At 38.7% G+C, this 23,878-nt stretch overlaps 1 protein-coding gene and 2 long non-coding RNA genes across 3 annotated transcripts in view; 1 reads left to right on the top strand and 2 right to left on the bottom strand.

Moving 5' to 3' along the window:
- The window catches only part of CLSTN2 (calsyntenin 2), a 338,323-nt gene extending 318,852 nt beyond the window's left edge, over positions 1-19,471 (top strand). The window contains exons 11-17 of the mRNA XM_051782235.1: positions 2,151-2,299; positions 3,668-3,891; positions 5,568-5,738; positions 6,612-6,757; positions 7,662-7,785; positions 9,403-9,587; positions 10,228-19,471. Of these exons, the coding sequence (XP_051638195.1) occupies positions 2,151-2,299; positions 3,668-3,891; positions 5,568-5,738; positions 6,612-6,757; positions 7,662-7,785; positions 9,403-9,587; positions 10,228-10,437 (1,209 nt within the window). The 3' untranslated portion in view covers positions 10,438-19,471. The remainder of the gene's footprint in view (positions 1-2,150; positions 2,300-3,667; positions 3,892-5,567; positions 5,739-6,611; positions 6,758-7,661; positions 7,786-9,402; positions 9,588-10,227) is intronic.
- LOC127468752 (uncharacterized) lies at positions 53-14,596 on the bottom strand. Its single transcript, XR_007903668.1, has 3 exons — positions 14,503-14,596; positions 8,753-8,883; positions 53-710 (listed from the first exon to the last, which is right to left on the bottom strand). It is a non-coding gene; the product is annotated as an uncharacterized LOC127468752 (long non-coding RNA).
- LOC127468750 (uncharacterized) overlaps positions 14,950-23,878 on the bottom strand; it is a 104,764-nt gene continuing 95,835 nt past the window's right edge. Inside the window, exons 3-5 of the long non-coding RNA XR_007903665.1 lie at positions 18,468-18,540; positions 15,340-15,440; positions 14,950-15,066 (exon numbers count right to left, since the gene is read on the bottom strand). This is a non-coding gene — a long non-coding RNA (uncharacterized LOC127468750). The remainder of the gene's footprint in view (positions 15,067-15,339; positions 15,441-18,467; positions 18,541-23,878) is intronic.

The following is a 23,878-nucleotide window of genomic DNA, read 5'->3' as shown; positions in this document are numbered from 1 at the left end:
AGCAGGTAGGGACTCCTGGAACCCAAGAGTATATGCTCAACAGTAAGTTCTTTGCTGGGTTTTTTTTACATGAATTAAAGCAGTGTACACTTGGTCCTTGGTGCTTGAAAGCATAGTAAGTCCTCCACTATTGCATTCTGCAGCTTGACAATATTTGAGTCTTCTAGTTTCATGGGCTTGGAAAAATCCCTGTTCTATCACCCACTGCTGCTGCAGCATGGGGGACTGGCTTCCTTACAGTACAGCAGTGGTGTGGGGAAAAGGAAGGCGAGGGCTTGTTTTCTGCCTTTTCTTCCTTTTGCAAACCTTCAAAACATTTTCATTTTCTGAAATAGAGATGAGGCACAGTGGGTTTTTTAAAGTTACAGATTTGCTTTTACTGCCTCAGCAAGCTCAACAGCAGGAGGCAAACATGAAAGGAGCAGTCAGAAGTAGAATGTGGTAGGGTTTCTTTTGGGGGCTGACAGAAAGAAGCTCAGATAAAAGCAGAGCAGTTTGCCTGACCTTGAACAGAAAATTAGAGAGAAAGGTGTTCTGGTGTCAGAAATACACGTACCTGATCTCAGACAGGCACGTGTGACAGCTGCACAGGTGATGGGTTCTGTGGGGCTATTTACATGATGCTTTGCAGATTCAGTGTTGGCATAACTGATGTTGGAAGGTGTTTCTGCTGGGCACTTGGGACTCGTGAAGATTCACCCTTTAATCACCTGAGAAAGAGCAATGCAGCTGTAACACAGTTTCTGACATGATAGTCTTGGACATTTTTGGTCTGCAGCCTAATTTTCAGATATCTGTAACAGCTCTCAAAAACACTGTCTAAACTGTTGCTATTTTTAGCCTTTTTTAATGAGAAAGACAAAAATGGCTCAGATTAGGGCTTTCTCCAGTCCTTTTGGCAGCATTCCAGCTGTTCTGGCAGCTAGAGTCTCCTTTTGCTAATTTTATTCCCTACTACTGCTAGCTTACAGAAAGGAAAAAGAAGTGGATGCAGGCTGTGACTCATGTTAGTTCTTCTCTTTGTTAAAAATACCCTTCAGTGTGTTATGACCTTCTTGCACAGCTTTAAACCCAGTCCTCCATGTTCTGTTCGACAGAGAGCCCTGAGCTTCATTCTGTTCTTCACAGTCTGTTTGATCTTTTGCTTTTTAACCTTTCTTGTTGTAAGGAAGTGTAGGCAGACGTATATAATAGAACGTGTTCATATAATCAATATCCAGCTTCAGGAAGGGACTACACGTGGGAACAGGGTGCATTTCTTTGTGGTTTGTGCTGACAAGAGTAGGGTACAAAATCAAGGGGGTTAAGCTGGTTTCCTCTGCAATGCAGATGATTTGCTGAACCAATTAAGAGACAAAAAATGGAATCAGGATAAATTATGATGAAGAGAAAAATCAATCATTTGCCATGTCACAACAGTAGCAAAGTTTCTTGGTCAGCAAGGCTGTTTTGTGTTCAGTGCAATAGACTAGAGAAGGTTCAGGGCTACAAGAGCAGCCATTGACTTTGCAGGGTTTGTTGGCTCAGATGAACAGCTGGCTTTGTGCAGCTCCATCTTAAATCATGACACCCTTATTGATCATGAGACAGAACTGAGAATCCCCTTTATTGTGTCTGACATTAATGAAGATGTAGGAGGCAAATGTTATAATTGTTTTGTTCATTCATGTTGAAATATATCTCAGAAAGGTAGCCCAGGGTAAAAGCCACAGAGAAAGCAGCTAAAATATGCTTCTGCATGCTAGTCTGGTTCAAGCCAATGTTTTTATATGGAGGGCGTGTTTAACCTAAAAAGCTTACATAGTAATAATAATCACAGTGGTAAGTTAAGGTTTTGAACTCTACAGGGTTCAAAAATATACAGTATCAGAAATTGCTGCAGAAATAGTACCAGCAAAGTTGATAAGGCTGGGCAAAAACCAGGAAATTTACTCCAAAATTAATTATAACAGTAGTCCTTCAGATATGAGACTGACACAAGTACATGTTTTAGGGAACAACATGTGGGTTCAGCCAACAATAACTACTATGATTTTTTTTTCTTAAATCATTAGATTTTAAACTTGTGTCTGTGCAATGTTCCTTAAAAATGTCTTATTTTGTACTCTGTACCCGATACCTTAAATACTAATTATGTGTATTTCTCCTAGTATCACTTCAACCCTTCCCAGTCAGTCCTTGTCATGGAAGGAGATGACATTGAGAATATAAATCAAGCTCTCCAAAAGGTCTCATACATCAACTCCAGACAGTTCCCTACTGCAGGCGTACGGCGTCTCAAAGTCTCATCTAAAGTCCAGTAAGTTATACCTCAGCTGAATTGATTAGATTAGGAACATTTTTAATGAATTACTTTTTTCTTTGGACATGTAAAAGGAAGAATTTTGGCTAAATTAAATTGATAAATCATACTGTTTTGTTATTGAGCATAAAGGATTAATTTAATTTACTTTTATGCCAATGCACATGGTGGTTTTCTTTTGATATTATCCTTTTAAGGAACCTTTCTTGTTAATGTAATGTACTTGCATTCTGTTTATAGTTTGGAACATGTAGTCTGGACTGAACAGTACTTGCATTTATGGCATTCGTATTTACTTTTCATTTTAAATGTTTAGAGTTTCTTCTGGGATATGTAGAGCCCTGACTTTTTAAAACAGGCCTATTACATCTAACAGGACAGGATTTGTAGCTTTACTTGGAATAGTCTGTCTGTCTGTATCCTCATATGCCTGCTGTCACTGAAATACTGGTGATGGGTGTTAAAGAGGAATCTGTGTCCTTCCATTTTTGTGCCAGAACCTGCTCAATAATGTTTACAGTTCTACATAGCCAGAGAGCCACTCCTGGGCTCCCTTGGGGCATGCCTCTGGTACAGAAAGTTGTACAGTGCAGGGAGAGCAGGTCTAGAGTGAAAATAAACATCAGTTCTGTGGACTCTCACCTGCTGTGTGCACAGTTCTCACTAAGTACCAGGTTTAGTCCAGTGCTGTGGGCTGACCAAACAGTTTATAGAGCATTTTCTGATGCAGTTTCACTGGAATTAGTCCAGTTTGCACACTCCAAGGCTGGCCCAAGCCCTGTGCCAGGATGAAATAAGGTAGAGTTTGTCAGGAGATTCACTTCCAAAGCACAGTGCTGATTCAGATGAAAATGCTGGTACAGGAACCTTTTCTCCCTTGTAAATACTGGAGGGTGCCAGTATTTGACAGGGGACCAATTTAAATGGATAATTAGGCCCTTTTATTCACATGTGACAAGATAACCATATTATATTCATTAGATATCACTTTCAGAATTTAATGTTAGGTTTGGTATAGTTGTTATCATCTAATTACTTCTGGTGAATGGTTATTCACTACTGTTGTTAAATGTCAGTTAAACATCAAAATATTATTCTCATAATAAGTGAGTGCCCTTATGAAAGACTGAGCTTGTCTCTACATAATTTCAGTAGCTGTCAGAGTGGGAGGGGATGAGGGGAACAGAGCTGTTCCTCTCCCTGCTGGCCTGTGGGCATGGTGGTACAGGTCCTTGATTGTGGCAGTGTCACAGTGTGGGACAGACTGACCTGAGAGCCACCAGGTGGGGTTTGTGCAGTGCAAGTGCCACACACCTCTGATGTGCAATGTTTTACAAGCAGTTAACGAATAATATATTTTTTCAGATGTTTTGGTGAAGATGTCTGCATTAATATCCCAGATATAGATGCCTATGTAATGGTGTTTCAGGCCAATGAGCCCAAGATTACAATAACTGGGATGGATCACTTTGCTAGACCAGCTGCACAGTTTGAAAGTGAAAGAGGTGTTATTTTGTTACCTGACATCAGGATTGTCAGCACAGTCACTAAAATGGAGCATCCAGTGGACTTAAAAGAACATGACAGAGGTTTGTGTCTTTCTTTTAAATGCTATTGTTTATTCTGTAACATGAACCCTCTTATTTTTTAAGGGATAGTGCAAACAAGTCATGCAAAGGAAGTCAATTCACCCAGATTAATCTGAGCAATGTTAGGCCACAGTAATGATGTACTGAAGAAATTCAATTAAATACACTAAAAAATGTGTTAAATAGTGACAGACCAAAATGTGATTCAAAAAACCAGATTTTATATTTAGTGTCTTCCCTAGTTCAAAATCTTCATATTCTGTTGAATAACTTATTTTCATTCGAATCTCTCTATTTGTAACAGAATTTTGTTAATTGTACTGATAAAGTGAAAAGCAGTAACTGACTGATAGTTGAATTTTTAGTCTGTTCTTATGTGTCGAGCCCTGATACTGACTTGTGGATGATACTTGAGAAGGTAATCTCATGCCTCAGTTTCCCAACTGTAAAATGTAAATATAATAATTTTAAAAGATGTTTTTCAATGATGACAATTTATTCTAATGCTGAGCAATGTGTGTATTATTATTCCAGGCTGGGTGACTGTTCAAAGGATAAATTAGGTTTAAAATAATTGTCTAGAAAGGAATCTTTGTTTTGAATGCTTGTGTGCAAGGTAAATGAAAGGTCTAGTAATCTGAGGAATCATTCTAAAAAGTATTTGTTGCACTAGACTAAGCAGTAACTAGATGTACACATCTGGGGAAGATAAAATTGGTGATGATTTACAAGTTTAGGGGCATGGATTCCCTGAAGCCTGAAAATTTGGATTGGGTCTGCATTTTTGTGCAGATTAGAGCTGTACCTAGAGATCAGATACCCAAATTTACTGTACTAGGAGTGAGGAATCTAGGGCATAAGGCTTTTCTGTCTGTGCCTTCCTTCCCCAAAGGAAGGAAAGGCATCTCTAAAATGAGATGCACAAAATGGGCAGTAAGTTCCAAGATTGCAGTGTCTGTGTCTGCAGTGCCCTCAGGGAGCTGCTTAAGCAGTCCTGCCACACACTCTGTGCTAAGTTGATCAGAGAATTTAAATGATAACTTGATACATTTCTCTTTTTCCCGTGACAGAATTATTTTTTTTTTAACTCGTACGTACTGAAGGATAGTCAGTTTATAACTTCATTTCTTTAGGTCACACAGCACAGGATCTTGCCATTTATGATAATACCCTGCTCTTGGATAGATGGCCATGTCTTTGTAATGCAAATTCTTTATGGGCTCTAGAGTGTCTGAGAGAATCATCCAAGCATAGATATATTTGATGTGTATTTTTCCTGTTTGCTTCTCCTTGAGAAAAAAAATGAATGTGTGGTATCAGCCTGGTATTGATATAGTATTGAAAACCAGAATTTTTTACATGGATTTATTTCCAAGATCAAATTTCAGTTTTCTACTTCCAGTGATGTTCTTGGATGCCTTTCATTGCAGAGCAATATATTTTCTGTCTATCTCACTAGGTATTTGTAGGCCTCCATCATCATGGCACCTGAACAGACAAGACATTTCTCTTGATTTGTTTCAAGTATCCTGTATTTAATATCAGCACAAAACAGTTCGGATATCTTCGCAAAAATTGAAAGCCCTGATGCAAAGCACATAAAATGACTGAGCTGTTCTGTAATCCTTTATCTTCTTTTCTCTCTTTTTTTCATGATATGTGCCATGGGTTCACAGCTGATAAGCCAGTGATAGTAGAGGAAATGCTCCACAACTTGGATTTCTGTGATGTTTTGGTCATGGGCGCAGAACTAGATCCTGAACAAGAGTGTTTAGAACTAGATCATGTGGAGCTCCAAGGAAAACATCTAGATGCCACAAATTCCACTGCAGGATATTCAATCTACGGTATGTTAGTTGAATTTGCTTTCCCTTATTTTGTCACACCAATTATGTTATTGGAATGAAAGCACTAATATGTAAGAATTTATGCAGAAATCTGTGATTTACTAGCCGTAAAAATATTCCAAGAGGGACTGCATCTCAAAAAGCACAGTCACTTCTTGATCTCTGGGTGTGCTGTATTTACCCTTTGGAATCTCAGCATCCCTCCTGCTACTCCCCAAATAAGGAAAATGGCATCACTGCTTTCTTTAATGTGGGGTTCTTGTGGACCACCACAGAATCATACAGAATCACAAAATTAACTAGGTTGGAAAAGACCTCTGAGATCATCGAGTCCAACCTTTGCCCCAACACCACCTTGTCTATCAGACCATATCTATCAGTGCCACATTCAGTCTCTTCTTAAACAGCTCCAGGGACGGTGACTCCAGCACCTCCCTTGGGCAGCCCATTCCAATGCCTGACCACTCCATCTGTAAAGAATTTCTTTCTAATGTCTAACCTAAGCCTCCCCTGCTGCAGCTGAAGACTGTGCCCTCTTGCCCCACTGCTGGTTGCCTGGGGGACATGTGGGTAGGAGGAGATTCCTCCTGCACAGCGCTGGTAACTCACTGGCCATTTTTTTCTTTTTATTAAATAATTTATTTTGTATCTCTGCTGTTGTATTTGTCCCTCTCCATTATGGATCTACATTCACTTCCAAAGACTCTGCTCACATCGTCTAGGATCAGCCAGAGGCTCTATCAGGGACTATTTGACGCTCTCTCATTTTCGGACCGTTCTGCCAACATTCATATTTGCTGTGAGCATTTAGCCTCTCATGTATTGCACAGAGCAATGTTACATGAGCCTGTCCCTGCTCTGCCCCCCCTGCAGGCGTGGACAGCATGTTCAACTACGAGCAGGTTCTGCGGCAGATCCGGTACCGGAGCTGGGACACCGCTGCCACCTTCGACAGGAAGTTCAGGGTCAAGTGCTCCGAGCTAAACGGGCGTTACACGAGCAACGAATTCAACTTGGAGGTAAGCAGTTATGCAGTCAAGCTTTCTTATCTAGCACTGAGGCTGAGCACTGGCCTAGCTTCAGCAGCGTGGTGTTTTCTTTAAAATACGTAAAATGATTGACACGCTCAGGTAAGTGTAACCAAAAAGAGAAAAAGGTGCTAAGTTCCATTCAAATAGGAAGTCGACTTCTGTGGGCATTCCTCAGTGTGGGTCTCTATTCTGCTGTGAATTGAGGAGATGACCCTTCTCTCAAACTCCACTAACACAGAGAATTACTCCTGTTACACAGAATGCTTTGGATCCACTCCTTAGACATAGTCAGTAACCACAGGAATATTTAGATACCTCTGTGGAGTCCACATGTGCTGGTTCTAAGGCCAATGCAGCACAGTGGCTCAGGGACTGAGATTACTGCTGGTTCACCTCAGCAGGACTGGTGGACCTGTTATGAGGAACTCTCTTATCCAGCCTAGAGCCCAGATAACAAGTTACCACAGGAACGGGCAGGGCCTTCTTAACAATAGGGTCAAAACTTGTTAATTGTTTTTATAAGCAGTTATTAACTTAATAACTGTTAATAAAATAAAGTTTTTACATGTTATATTTAGATAACGCCTAAAAGCTAATTAGTATAGAGAAAAGAAAAAAAATAATTCCTTATCCAGACAGGTAAGTCAATAAAATCCTGTTCTGTTCCACTTCATAGTGAACAGCTAGAAATGTTAGAATGCATTGCTCATCATAGAACTTAGAAATATATCAAGCTGTGTATTTTTTTACTGGCATAAAAAGAGTTAATTTGGCCTTTAAGATCTATGTAATACTCTTCCTATCTGCTCATGTAACTTAATATACGGAGCCAACAGGCTTGGAATATAAAACACTTTTTAGTATCTAATCCCTTATTTTTCTCTTGTACCAGGTTAATATTCTACACAGCTCCAACTCCAACTTCATGGACCATGTAAATCATATGATAGTACAACCACAATTTCTCCAATCTGTTCAGCACCCTGAGGGGAGTGTAAGTGCTGTTCACAACTCAGGTATGTGACACCTTTACAGAGACTGCTCATAATGATTCAGGTATGTCAGTGTTTCCCTTGTGAGCCAGCCTGGGCAACAAAGAAAAGCCCTGAGGTCCAGAGTTACAGCTTGTAAAACCTCACAGAGACTGTTGCACAAGTGTAAAAGAAGGTAACATTTAATTCTATTCTCTCATTAAAACTTAGTATCCTTTTTTAAGGTCTTCATTAATGGTTTTGTACTCTGACCCACACAGTTAAGAAAATGTCTTGTTTCTAGTATTAAATGGTATGAAGGGTAATACTTATGGTCATATTTTCTTTGTTCATCTGTATTTCTATTGCATATTAATTTCTGCCTGCTCTTTTCCAAACAAAAGGAAGAAACGTTTGTGTTATTTTTTAAATATATAATTGCCTCAATGGCTCTGTTAGCTGCTATCAAGGCCTCAGTCTGCAGCTGTCTGGAGAGAAGATAGGTTCACCTAGCCATGTGCAGTGGCCATTAACATATATTAAATACAGAATTTAAAATATATTTTTAAAATATATATGAAATCTGAAACCTTTTCAATAAAGTCAAACCCAGGGCAGAGATACCTCTTTAAGGGTTTGATTCTGAAATCTTTTTAGCTGAATGATACATATGTAAAGAAGTAAAGCTGATGTAAAGTATAGGTATATATTTGTATATATACCTATATATACCTATATATAGGTATATATAAGCATATATACAAATATGCTTAGATGATTACTTTATTTTTCTTTACCCTTGTACAGACAGTTCCCTAAAATGAAACAGAATTTTTACTAAATGAACTGTTGCAAACTAGTTCTTTCTTCTTTAACACTGTTCTGATTTCAGACTTCCATTCTTAGGGACAGGGCTAGGTGATAAAATGCATTATAGAAATACTATAGCTCCTGGAACTGCAGTACCTCAGGAACAAGGGTACACAGAAAGTGGCAGCACCTCTCCACTAACCTATTTATGGAGCTGATATATGGTAGTTCAGAGCAATTTCTTCCTGTGGCTAGGTGGAGGCAGAGGCTTCCCAGAGTGCAACCAAACAGTGAGGAACCATGTCTTGAATCCTCAGGAGTCTCACAGAAAGGCTGTAACACAAGCAAGTACAGTGGCAATGCATTATTTTATTTCTTGGAGAATGAGATTCAAATCACAGTATAAGTGTTTGAAACCTCTGTAAGCTTTGAGATGCACTTTTTCTCCCACGCGAGGTTGACGCCTCAGCTGTGATCAGAAGGGGTCAACATATGAGTAAGAGAAGGGAACCTTATTGCAAAAGCACTTGTTCTGAAACTAATGTGTTCTGCACTGATTAAATACTTGTCTTCTGTAGTAAAGTGGCTCAAAGAACAAATGGTAGGCATGCTCACTTTTCAGTTATGATTTATAATGCTCATTAGAAGGTATCTGTAAGCACCATTCCTGTATGCTTTGCCTTAGTAGGTGGGCACTTGTCAACACTTTCAGAAGCCCCAGGCACATGGCAGATGGCTGTCCTGATTCTCAGTCCAAGGGAAGAGATGCTGTGGGTTAAAAATTCACAGCGTATTTAGTGGGGTTTAGGCGATTTGTTCCACAAATGTACGTTTTTCCACCTTTTGTTGCAGTTGTTCCAAGTGTGGCCACCATTGTGATCATAATCTGTGTGAGCATCCTCATTTTTGTCATAACCTTGGGTGTGTATCGGATCCGCACAGCTCACCAGCACGGCTCTGCAGACCACGAGGGAAGCAAAGAGAATGAGATGGATTGGGATGATTCTGCTCTGACCATCACCGTCAACCCCATGGAGGTACATACCCGAGGCACAGTGTTAGATCCTGGCACTGCCAGCAGTCACTGCCTGGGCTGGCAGCTCACTCAGCAGTGAGTTTTAAGCCTCTTTCAGAGAACAGTTGTTCAGGCTTGGCAGAACAGTTGTATATGCACTCAGGACCCCATCTCAGTTTTCAGCTCTGCACACCATGATAATATATAATTGAGAACTTAATATTTGTTGTAATATATAATCACTAATTAGGAGGGTGAAGAATTCTTGGGTACAACAACACTTCATCCATGTTTGTACCCTAAGTACCCAAGATTATATAGTTTCTTTGGTTTAACCTTTTAATGTAAGCACTAATACACTAAAAGGAGAGGAAATGATCAGAGTTTAAAGAAACTGACATTGATGGCTTAAATTTTGGCAGCATGACTAACAGAGATATTGGTTGTTGACATTCTATTCTTCTTACATTAGCTTTTGAATATTTGCTACCCAGTCATACCAGATTTGATGCCTCATAGTCACATAATGATGGAAATCAGATTTTCCCGGGATTTTAGCATTTCTAAATGTGGACTACATGCTCATATTCTCACAGCCACTGGTTAGCAAGAAAGCACCTTTCTCCTACTGTCTCTCTTTCATTTCTTTAAATGTACTGTAGAAATATGAAAAGCCTCACCAGACAGAAGAGGAGAGTGAGGAAGAAGACATAGAAGATGAAGAGGAAGACACAACCAGTGCTGAATCAGATGAAAGTGAAGAGGAGGAGGAAGAAGAGGAGGAAGAGGAAGTGATTGTCCAAAAGGGAGACAAACAGAATGCCACCAGGCAAGCGCAGCTGGAGTGGGATGATTCAACACTCCCATACTAACAGCCCTGCAGCCATATCACACTTTTGTAACAACCAATACAATGGGTTTTCAGAGTCTATGAATTCATTGACAGGATTTGAACTTCTGCTTGCCTGTTTTGCCTAAAGTGATCTTGTTGTAGTAACTGGTAATGATAGAACAGACCCTTTTCTTACAAAGCCTGGAGAAAACATGGTACAAACCTACTGGCCTACCCAGGAATAATAAAGTAACTAGAACCTGATCTGTTAGCAAGCATAGTTCTCATTTCCTATTTCTATACTACAGATATGTGACAAAAGTCCTGTCACTCGACCCATACAGGTTTTTGCCTTTGTTTTGTTTTTTCTTTTCCACACAAGAGAGATTTCAGCTTATTATGAAGAATTACTTGTATGGGTCTAAGTAACAGTTTCCAATTGACTTCACACTCCTACAGGTGTAAAAAATAATCCACCTCTAAATTGGGACAGGGTTTTAGTACTACAGGGGACAGAGACTGAATTCCATTTGTCATCTCGTCCTGCCTTCTTGGATTTAACTGTCCCTTACAAGGGAATATCTAGGACCTCACAAGGAATGCGTGTGTGCCTATGTAGAAGTGGACAGTGTATTTTTTCAGGCATGCTGTCAGACCCTCAAGAGAGGGATTTTTGTCCAACCTACCGACAGAAATTTAAGAGAGTTTAATAAAAACCAGCAACAAGGGGCTGCTGAAGGTTACAAAAAAAATCCCACAAAAAACCACCCAACTTGTTCTGTGTCCACAGATCGAGTAATATGATCTTATGCAAACTGTAAATTCTAATGGGATTGATTCACTGAAAATCCGTAGAGCTGCTCATTAGTTATGGATTGAGCAATTTGCAGCAAATCGATGCTTTAAACTGTCTGTCCTGTGAAATCATTAGCTTGCTGCAGCACCACACTGAAGTAGTGGAAAATAAGTGACCCCATTATTCCATAGCTATGTATGGCTGGGATTTAAACAATTATTTTAGATGAGGAAAATGTTCCCTTTTGTTTAGTGAATGCCAGCTGGAATTCCTGTCTGACTACAAAACATTATGCCCTATTTCTTCTGTACCCCTGCCCACCTATAGTGGCACAAAAGAAAGGAACAACATACACAACTGTCAGCTCTCTTTTGTGCTCATAATTCTCCCTTATTTCCTCTTCCTGAAGCCATTTATGTTGAGAAAAGGTTTTATAAAGTAGAACAAGGAGAAATAAAACCTACCTGGAACCAAAATAATTGAAAACAAAAACTAAACTCTTAAGAGGTTGAGAGAGTATTTTAGTTTGTTATGGTAACACAGCATATTTTTCTTAAACACTGTTTAAAAAGTTATTAAAAAAAAAAAAGCAAAGCTACGTACAATGTGTTGATAAGTCTGTGTGGTGTGGTTTTTGTCCCCTTTCCATAAGTACCTTTGCATCTTCAACTGCTCTGCATCCCAAATGCTGCAGCACTTGCTAGGAAAGCTGCTCTAATGCATAAAAACAAAATGGCATGGAAGAGAATGCTGCTTAGTGGCTTGTCTGTTGTTTTTTTTTTTCTCCCTAAATACTTCATTTACAATTTCATCATTGACTTCTGCTTTTGTAATTTGCTGTTTAGAATGAGCTGCTTCCTATGCTCCTCTCCCCCAGAGAAACAAGCAGTCTTACCACAACAGGACCTTCCCGAGCACCCCTGAGTTGGTGTTGCAAAGAGTAAATGGAGCAATCTTTGGGGTATCCATCCCCCTCAATACCAAATTATCAGCAGCTCCTGAATATCTTGGAATATAGAGACTATATTGTGGGTTTGGGAGTTCTTTTAATTCCAGTTTCTGCATCTGATAGTTGAAGGGAAATACTGACAGCAACTAGGCATTGTAGTTTAATAACTAGAAAGTAAATGAAAAAACTCTATATTTAAAATTAGAGATCTTCAATGCTTTTATTTATTGTGCCAACAGTCATGTTGTCACATGACTGTTAAGACTGGAAATACAGGAGTTTTCTTATGTTAGCAGTCCTGTTTCATTTTTATTCTCTCACATGTATTAAATTTAGAAGAATATTTGCAGAATCAAGCCCACAAACACAATTTATCTGCAGAAATGACAATTCTAAAAATGTCCAAAATTTCTGTTTAGTAAAAAATTAATATTCATATTTCTGTATATCCTGAACTAAAATTTTATGTTAGATAATTTCCTAGCACCCTACTACCCTAAATCATTTCCTAGTGTAATTTTTGTTAGTGACATGAAGCAGGCTCTTTGTGGTGCTTGTTATCAGTGCATATCAGCAAATCTTTCTGCTCAGAAAAAAAAATATTTAAGATTAAAAGTAGATATTTTAAAGTCAATTTCAGATTTAAAACTGGATTTAAATTCTTTTTAAGTTTCTGTTATTCCTGATTATTATTATTTCTTACCATAGCAAGCCTTAGGGCAACTTGAAAACAGCAATTTACAACCTTATTGACAGCCTTTAATTCTTTTATGTTTGTGAATTCATCAGTGTGTTTCTCCATCTAATAGATTTTTATCATTTTGCTACTGGAAGCAAATCTTTTCAGGATGTACTCATACATTACACAAGAAGCAAACAAAGTATTTTCTCTACTGTAAATAAACCTACATTTTTAAACCTAAGCAAAGTAATACAGGCATGTGTGTTATCACTAAAATTTGGTTTGCAATAAGATAGTCAGCAAACTAAAATGTTTCACTGTACTTATTTTAGATTACTCATTAGAGTGCATTATGCAGCTTTTTCATTCAAATAAACAGAAAAATCCTTTTCACAAAATGTTAGTGAGAATGAGATACTTGTTCACAAAATACACCCTAGAATATTTGTATAGCACTGACAGCAATGGACTCCTGAGCAAAAGCCTACTTATAGAAAATCAGAAAAATATCACTTTTTCTAAAACAATTTTAACAGTATTTCCTCCTCTCCATGAATTATTTTTTGATGTAAACTACTTGCTAAAAAAAAAAAAAAAAAACCAACAACAAAAAACTCAGAGCACATACACATATGTGTGCACACATACACACACACGTGGGATTTTTTTCCCCTAATCAAAAGCCAAGAGTCTCTCCCTTCCTCTCTGGAAGAAGTGAATGACTGAGGTTGGAAAAGACCTCTAAGATCATTGAGCCCAACAATTAACCTGACACTGCCAAGCCCACCACTAACTCATGTCCCCAAGTGCCACATTTACACATCTTTTAAAACCCCCCAGGGGTGGTGGCTCCACCACTGCCCTGAACAGCCCATTCCAATGTCTGACAACGCTTTCAATGAGGAAATTTTCCCTAATATCCAATCTAAACCTCCCTGGCACAACTTGAGGCTTTTTCCTCTTGTCCTGTGACTTGTTACCTGGGAGAAGAGACCGACCCCCACCTGGCTTTAAACTCCAGTCAGGTGGTTATAGAGACCAAGAAGGTCCTCCCCAAGCCTCCTTTTCTCCAGGCTAAACACCCCCAGCTCCCTCAGCTGCTCCTCATCAGACTTGTGCTCCAGACCCTTCCCCAGCTCCATTCCCTTCTCTGGGCTCACTCCAGCACCTCAATGTCATGAGGTACATATTTCTACAGTAGCAATAAACGAGTGTATCCAAAGAAAACATTTCTAAAGAGGTACCCATAATACAGGAATCCATGAGAGCACAGGTCTAAAATGACATCACATCAATGATGCCTTTAAATCTTTAAAATTCTAATCTAAGGCTAGGAAAAGCTGCAAAACCTACAAATGCAAATTCCAGATGGTGATATACGATGTTATCTGAATTAATATAACTGCCTAAATGGCTATTCTTGATTAATAACTCTCATATCTTTTTTTTTCACTTCTGCTCCTTCTACAGGTGTTTTATCTTTGCAAGTAAACCTTAAAATGCACAGTTGTCAAGGTTAATCTTAGTCTTTACTACATTGGCTGACACCAGTTCAAACCAGAAATAGACATGTAGGGTTCTTGCCATGTACTAATTAAAATAATTAAAATAAACTGTTGCTATTTGTTCATTCAAACAGGTAATAATATTCTGCAGTGGTGGCATGACTGCTTTTTACCTGGTGGTGATCTCCCTTGCCAAGGGCTAATGGGAAGGAGCAGTTAGTTTCCATTTCTGGTATGTTGTGGTGCTGAGCTTGCTGAGCATCTGTGCACCATCCTTACTTCATTCTGGAAGAAAATAAGATTTAGAAAGGATCAGAGGGTTATAAATTTCCTCCTGTGGGGATGAAATCCACTGTCTCCATTGCAGGAGCTGTCCCTGCCTGACCTTAAACTGAAAATAATGGCCTTGGAGATCATTAGCCCCAGGTGAAGGACCAGTCAGAGGGTAATGCAGTAGCAGCCCCTAGTTCTCTTTGGCAAAGCCTTTTGAGCCCTGCACCTATTTTGTGTCTCAGCTGTCTCTTTCCCTGACCTGTAACCTCAGAGGCAGCTTTAATCTTTTACCTGGTAGGGATCCCAGCACTTTGGACACAACGCTTCCTCCTCTGAAAGTTTTGGTGCCACCACACACAGCACTCCAACTCCAACCCTCCAGGCTCAGCAGAACAGGGGAATGGAAGACTGTACTGGGGTGACAGCAGGTAAAGGTCTGGTGGGACTGAGTTGCTCCTGCCATCCTGGAATACAGATTGGAATACAAACTTAAGGATGTTTGCAAAAACATCCCCTTAGAGAGGTAGAGGAAATAAAACTGAGTACATCTCCAGGGCTTCCTCTTTCCTTAATTCACACATGCTGACTACATGAAAGAATGAATAGCTTAAAACCTGATATCCCCCCTGAGACTGGGGATCACCAAGTTCTGCCCTGATAAAATTACTGAATAAAAATAGGGAGAATATTTGAGGGAACCTGAATGTGCAGTAGACTTATCTAGATGTTTCACTTACTTTTGACCACAAGTCTTGGGGTTAATGCACCTCTAGGTGATCCCTGTAGCTGCTGACCTTTGCTGAACTTAAAGAAGTTCTCCTTCAGCAGCTGGACAAATCTAAGGGAGATAGGAGAAAAAAGCCAAACAAACAACAAAAAACAAAGATCAAAAAGATTGTCAAAGACAGCAGAAATAAAACCACCTTTTAAATCACTAAACTTATCCCTATTAATTGTGCATGATGCTGTGCTATATAAATATAATCTCCCTCAAGCTTCAGCCAGTATCACCAAACACACAATAACATTAGGTTTTTCCCTCCTCAGGCACAGAGAATGACAGGCTTTGTTCATGCCACAACCTCATTGCCCACAGTCTGCAAAGCTCCCAGTGTAGAAGTGCCACTGCAGTGTAAGAGTGACAGCTGCCCTGTCCCTCAGAGATCGCGGGGTTCCCACAGAAACCAGCACTCCCATGCTTATGTCCAAACCATGCAGCACTTTGTAATAGAAAATAAATACTTTTTCCAGCACTCAGAAGCAAATAGTGATCCTGTAAGATTCTTGTACATTTGGGCCAAATGTTTTTTAAAAAATTGAGAAAGACATAACAAGCAGTTTGGGTAGTGGCGTAAACTGGAATGTATCAGGTTCCCTAATGCTGCATGTTTCAGATTTCCAGTGAAGAAGATGTCAGTCTTAGATGAACCAATGAAAGATTGTGTATCCAGTGATCAGACTTTGCTTCAGCTCTAGTCTCTCCTAGAATCCAGCTGGTTTTTTGTTAGTATGAAGAATAAAGACACAAAGAATAAAGATGACCACTAAAGTTACAGCAGAGCGAAACTCATACTCTCTTGACACACTGAATCTCAATAAATATTTCTGCTAAATATATAAGGAAAATTACTACAGTGATATCTCAGCAAGTAATTATACTTCATTAACTTTGTAGGAGTAGCAAGGTTCAAGCCTGGTATAGTTTGTTTTTGTTTTTCCCTAAAGAAGACATAATTGTTAATTTCATAAACCTCTGTCTAACAAAGGGGTTTAAAACAATAAACAATTCTAGTCCACATTATTGAAGCTTAGCAGAATAAAATTAATCCAGAAGGGTTTGTATGTTCATAACTTCATTCCTGCTGATGAAAAGGCAGATACCAGATCAGGTAACCTTTTTCCCTAGAGGCATTTTGCTGCCTTTTGAGTAGGTATCAACAGTGGTTAGGTATTTACAGTTTCCATGTCTCTGCTGGCAAATAGGAATAGTGAGCCTGACATCCTTCACAAAGCACTTTGAGCCCTGTAGATGAAAAGCATCATCAAAGAGCTTGGTGGTGTTATGGTTCAATAATTCTCTTGCAGCTCTGCTTATATCCCTCATTGTGGAGCAAGTGCCAAAGGAAAGACACAATGGTTACAGTCAAGAGCTTTGGGTTGGGGCTTCATTAGTTATTGCCTGTAAAGAAACACTCTCAATAGTGTGAAGCACTACAATCATTAAAACAGTGTTCAGGAAAAGCCCTCATGCCTATTTTCAGCACTAACTTGTGGGGAAATTGTGCATTCATCAGCTGTTGAAGCTACATGGCCGAGTATTGTCACTATTTATATCTGTTCTGAGAACAAAGCAGGAGGATTTTTTTTCCCAGCTAAGTACATTGTGCAATAAAAGAGTTCAGCTTTCCTTAGGCAAGGTGCATAAAGCCTGCCAGACGCAGAGAGAAGCTGTCTCCAAATAGGGAACAAAGGTTTTACAACCATGTTCTATCCTCATACTTAAGAAACCCAGAAAATTTCACGGGAGTAAAAAGGTTTTCTGCAGCCCTACTCGTTCTTTTTGTATAAATCTGGATATAGTTTTGGGTTTTCAGAGGTGTGTAACTTCCCGATTGGATATAAAGTTCTTTCAAGTGTCTTTAGGTGTATTAAGCCATAAATCTATTTTTGGCTGAAGATTACAGGATATCCTAAAGGAAAAAAAAAAAATTAAAATTACAATTTTTTTTTTAGTTTCTACTGCTGCCTCCCCTAAATATATAAACAGATACAAAAGATTTGATCAGACAACCCTGGCCAAGTCTGTGACTACCATGACATTCCAAACCACTACTGAAATTGGCAGTAAATTCTTGTCCACAATCTGCTTCATGTGCACACGTATAGATGTTGGTGGATGGTTGTTTTAGCTGGGCAGGTTCTTTGGAATGTGTTTTTTGGGCAGGTTCTTTGGAATGTGATTTTCTTTGGAAAATCAGTTCTTTTATAAAATCGAGTTATTATTTAGGTAGGAGTGAACAGGAAGATAGAAGAGAATACTGCATGAATAACAGAAAGAGTTAAAGTTTACAGTTGATGTGAAAAAAGTTGGAATTTAATCTTGTAGAAAAAAAAGAGACATTAAAAGGGTGAGTATCAAATGGTAAGCAAATGAAAACATGCTGTTTTCATGTCCAGAACTACAGCTATCAGAATGAACGAGAAAGAGAATGAATATGGGATGTTGAAGGGTTCTGAGATGACATCCATGTGTATGCACACACGCACATGTGTGTGTATACATATATATATATGTATAAAAAAAAAATCACCTACTTAATCACACCATGGAGGTGGTGGTTGTGGTAACAAACTAGAACCTCCAGGTATTTAGCATGGTTGATATTGTGTCTAGCTGCTTCCTTAGTTACAGTTACATTACCTCCAGCAGAGCTGGGGAGGGAGCAAGACCGGGAGAGATGTTGCTACACTGTGCGTACATTAAAGTAGGAAATTTTAGGGCCAAGGAAGGCCCGTGGGAGTTTGGGGCAAAACATTCTGTCTGCTGTGACTCAAATTCAAGGGTACACATACCACACATTTTAATTTGAGATAGGAAGTGGAGCTTTTGGACACAGACAACTGTGTTGATTAGTTTTAGAGGTTTTCTACAACCGACATACTCTGTAGGCTGATAGAGAACTGGAGACACCCAAGACAGACTATACTACATATTGTGAAGGCCTTTAAATAAACTTTTCGTGCTGATACAATCTCCTAAGTGACCACATAGTTAAGACTCTTGATTTTTGAAAATATACGTCATACAAAAAGGTTTCAGGGGTAACAATTGTCCGCAAATAAATTCGAGAGCTGAAGTTATTACCTGCATTCTCAGAATCAGCTGTTGGCACCTTTATTGGCTTCTCCACAAACTGATCTCAAAATGTGAGGTGCATCTGAAAAGAGATGAGAGTTTTAAATATTCTGTTACAAATAGTGCACCAGCAGAATCTTGACTAAATTCCTGATTGTGGTTAACAGGCAGTTCTGAACAAAGGGTCATCACAACAGGGATGGAAAGATCTACCACGGTGGGTTATTGCTTTGCAGAGTAATACACAGTATGGCTAGGCTTCCTAAGAACTGTTTCATCTGAATTTCAGTGTGTTTAGAAGTTGCTTCTAGACTCATAAAATCCTAGAAATAGGAATTAGTAGACAGAAAAAGTAGTGCAGGTAGAGTATTATGCTAACAGTGCAGAATTGTTCCTAGAATATATTTTCTAGTGTTAGGGGTGGGGGTGCTTCAACCTACTTAAATGTTTTTAAGCCTGAGGTTTCTACTGCTTCCCTTAGGAGACTGTTCTAGAGTCTATTAGACTTCACCACTAGAAAGCTTTTCCTGAAAATGAATTTAAATAATCCTTTTTGTAATTTTTATCTCATTAGTCCCAGTTACACCCTTTTGCACCACTCTAAATAATTCCTCTAACCATGATTTATATCCTTTGAATATTTTTAGATAGTTATCAAGTTCGTTGCCTCTGCTCATTTATTAGAGATGCTGTGAATCCCTCCTTGTCCCAGTTCATTCCTTCAGTCTCGTATTTCTTACCTTTTCATGAAACATCATTGATACAAAAACTAAGCCCCTGGAATTTCCTTAAATTAGTCACGGTCAGTTCACTCTGTTAAGTGCTCTGTGTTGGTGTGTGTCACTGGTTGTCAAAGGTTAAACAATAAATTGAAACTTGATTTTTTTTTAAAAAATCTTTTCTGTAATCTATGGATGAGTTCTCATTATATGAATTTGGCAGCATCTTTTATGTCAGTATGATTTAACAAAGCCAACCAATAAATGCTGGAGCCAATCAGACAATAATACAAAGTTGTAATTTGTTAAAAATGAGATTGCTATCATTAATGTAAAAACAGAGTGTCATTCAAGTGCCCATGCTTTTAAGTCTCCCTACACTAAACAGTAACTATTATGAATATGTTCATTTAAGACAGATTGTGTTGCTTCTCCTCAAATCTCATTGGTAGAATGCACCTGCTTTCTAAAACAAGTACTCAAGATTTCCAGCCATGTGCTAAACTGCTGCAAAGAAATAGAATTGTGCCAGCTCTTCTGATTACTGCCAAGCATTATTTTGCAATTTTGTGATGCATTTACGGTCTCTGACTGGCATGATGACTAGATGGTTCATTTGCAAGCACGCCTCAAGCAAACCTCTGTTCTCTGGCTCAGAACCCTGATCACTCAGGCAAGCAGGAAGGATGTACACAGTCAGCTTGGGTCTTTTAATTGATGTTTCCTCCTTCTGCTCCTGCCTCGTGCACCTGGAAGCCAACCCAGAACTGAAATCCTTGTGCTCAAAGGCCCACTGCATCACTGAGATCCGAGGGAAATAAAACCCTCGTCCTCATTTGCTCTGTCTACAAGACTGGTGTGAAAGGGAGAGGAGGAACACAAAGGCTTCCAGTGGTGACTTTAGGGAACTCTACACTTCCCTCAGCACATCTCTGTCCCCAGTAGGCATCTATCAGCATTGTGCAAACTATATTGTAGGAAGAGATAAATTGCCATCAGAAGGTTTAGGTCACTTGCCACTTCTCTGCTCACCTTTCCAAAACGAGCCATTGCTCGAAGAGTAACCAAAGTCTAATAGACTAAGTAGGAAGATGAATGAACCTTGCAAGGTGAGGAGGCTGCAACACAAAGGGAGAGGAAAAAGAAGAGTAATTCCTGAGCAAGGAACTGTAAAACATGACTTAAAATGTGATGAGCAGCAGAGAAGGAATCAGAAATTCACCCTGGGTATTGCTGCAGTTCGGTGAAAGGGATTGTTCTAATTAAAATTAACCATATAGTTATTAAAACTTTTATATGTTACTGAGAGTGTAGGATTTTGAAGAGTGAGAAATTCTCATCATGCTGAATGTAACAGCTGTGCTCTAGTTGGCTGGGACAATTCTATTTCATATTTCATCACAGCTTGACAGTAAAAGTGATACTTCATCTGCCTGCAAAAATGTAGAACAGTTCATCATTTCCCAGATTACTTCCATGTTGGTGTATTAGTTCTTGTTGAGGAGCAGTAACTGCAGTTGGTAGCATGTATTTTGTAGCTTGGGATTGCTTCCTAGCAGTCCAATTTTTGTGTAGTTGTGGCCACTTCTATTGATAATAAAAATATACCAGAGAAGGGATTCAAATAAAGATATGCTGTATGGTTGTGACTCCTTAAATATGTCTCAAACCAACAGACTCTTCAGTTCAGGAGAGATACTCTTATATGAAATATTTTAATGTTTATGTGAAACAACCATAAACCACATCTTGAAATGTCTTGTTGCAGATGCTAATTGCATTTCTGAAAGCATGAATCTATACCATTTATGCAGTATGATGAATTAAATGACTATATGCAATATAAAAGGTGAATATGAAATTATTTTTGAACAGATACAAATTTGCTGTGTAAAAAAAAAAACCCAATCCTTTCTATATGAAAATGTACAGTAAATTTTGACACATAATACAGTACATGAAACCTAACTTTACATATAGTGGGAAGAAGTTGTACAAAACCCCTTCCATGGCATAGTGGTGTCTTTCAAAAAGCCATGTCAATTTGCACAGTCATTTATGAATTCAACATTGTTAATATCCATATGTTTTCCACATGACTGATTCAATGCATAATCGAAATAAATCTGTTATTTTAAAATTCGTCCTGTACATGTATAAAGCCAGATTCATTTTTGTGGTCACTATGGCACTTTCTGTGAATTGGCCAATAAATATAATTTTAGAATTTCACATAAAAGGTAATGTTCTGTAATCTTTATTTCACCAATTACCGGGATGTTCTCATTTCCTGAACAATAACCCTTGAACATTAACACGCCTCTGGTGGCAAAGGTTAAATATCTGGCCCATATCTGTCAGTTCTTTTGCTAATTCCTAAGGAGGAATATGCCATATGTGAAAAAATTCAGTCCAGTTTTAGAACATCTACATAACTTTTCATCCTGCTGCTGAAAATAGGGAAAGGGAAGCAAGGGAAAGGGAACTTTTTGAAGAGCTGTTGGTATTTGCATTTAATAGCCATCTATTTTTATACTTCATTTTGGTGTGATCAAAGATGATAAAATATTAAAGAGAAGGATGAATATGCCATGTATTACACACATAAAATGTGAAATAGTACAAAGAGAAAAAACATAATTTTGAGCCCCCTGCCTATGAATGGCATTAGCACATGTAAGTGATATATGGGATCTTATCACATACAGGAACACACCTGACTGCTTCTTCCCTTCTGCCCTGTCTAAAGCTCCCCTCCTTGTTGGTTCCTTAGGTTCTTTAACAACATGTTACACTGATTTCATAAGGTATGATCTACAAGCCACAACACAGTAAAAACTCAACATAGACACCTCATTAGCCACGTATAGTTAAGTTCCCAAATTCAGCTGACATGCAATTCAGCTCTTTGAAATTTTCATCAGGGATCATCTCCCACTTCAGAAGTCTCAGTGACAAGCAAAAGCTTAACATGAACATCCAAATCACTGTCTCCAACCCTTGCTGGGCTGGGCTGAACACAACAAATGCTGAAAGCAGCAATAGACTTTGCACTACTGATTTCAGTGGCAGAGCATCCCATGGTTGGCTGGAGTTTTGGAAACTTCAAACTCTCCCCAGTTCAAAGAACACAGAAATACTTTTCTAACTATTTAAATACAGTATATACAGTGGATAAAGCATATACTTTGAAAATAACTTTGCCTATGCAGTCAAAAATCTGCACGTACTAGGGTCAAGTATATGCAAAATGTCATAAAGCATTATCATACTTCTCTATAAATATGCAATAGCCTAGAAAAGTCTTACTAAACACAACTTTCTTGCAAGTCAAAATATGTAATGACTGAGAGCAAATTAAATGTGTATAAACAGATGACAGATACTGATTTTTAACATCTTATTGACCTGTTGTTATTTGGACTGCATAACAAAATCCATTTTATATATAAGAGGAGAACTATATACCTAAGTAATTTTTTGAATTAGCCTATAAAATAACCTATAAAATAGCCTATAAAATAACTTACATTTTTTTCTTCACAGAATCACAGAATCATTTAAATTGGAAAAGACCTCAAAAGATCATCAAGTCCAACCTCTGTCCAATCACCACCTTGTCTATTTGTGTTTGTGTACAATTTTTGAGTTTAGAAGAATAACACAGCTGTATTATTACAGAAGTTAAGCTAATAGCATTGGGCATATCAGCTTAAGGGATTTGCCTTGATATCTACTGTTCCATGATTTAATTGTCACTGCTAACAGCCTACAAGAGGAATGAATTTTACAGTAGCCAGGCCTTCATAAATCCCTCATACTCCAAATTCATATAAACATGACTTTTGTATAAAGTTCCATTTCCTCTTTACCTAAGGAGGGCTAAGAAGACATATTTAAATAATACTTCCTGCAGTCCTGAAAGGTTATCCCTTTTAGCATAACATGTGATTAAATCTGGTCATTTTCACTCTTTAATATTAAAACTTCCTGAGGGTCTGAAACGTTACTTAGGAGTAGCTGGGCTGAGTGTGCCACCAGCAAGGCTGGGCCCACCATCGGCCTGTGTGGCTCCAAGGCTCTATTTTCTTAATAGAAAAAAGAGTTTTTAAATCTAATTATCCTTCCCTCCTCAGAGAGCAATGCCTGACTGCCTTCCCTCTCCCCTCATCCTTCAGTGCAGTTTAGGTTTATACTTTTTGTATGTCATTAGTTGATAAAATAAAAGAGGGAAGAAAGAAAATTGAATCACACAGTAGCCCTACTTTGCACTTGATGATCCTTGTGGGTCCCTTCCAACCAACTCAGCATATTCTGTGATTCTGTGAAACATTTTCTCCCAGCTTCCACACTGCTCCCTGCCCAGGTCAGCAATGCTCACAGTCCTCCTGCCTCTTCTGTCACTCTCCCCAAGAAAGAAGTTACATTCTGATGCTTCTCAACAAAAATGAGACAGAGTAGTAAATAAGACCACAGGCAGTTTTTAAATTTCCCTGGCTGCTTCTGCATGAAAGGACTTAGGGGAAAGCTTACCAAGGGAATCAAAGAGTGCCTTCCAGCAGGGAAGCTCCTAGAGACAGCAACTTTTTCAGTGGGACTTGTGTGAATCCTACTAACTTCTCAGTCAGAAATGTCTCCTCAAATGAAACCACCACCAAAAAGGGATTTACAAATATATATGAGTGATAAAAATTGCTGCAG

Source organism: Manacus candei, unplaced genomic scaffold (genome assembly GCF_025592945.1).
Source record: "Manacus candei isolate 608988 ecotype Guabito, Panama unplaced genomic scaffold, ASM2559294v1 h1tg000015l, whole genome shotgun sequence".
NCBI classification, from domain to species: Eukaryota; Metazoa; Chordata; class Aves; order Passeriformes; family Pipridae; genus Manacus; species Manacus candei.
This window is presented reverse-complemented; position numbering and strand designations above follow the sequence as displayed.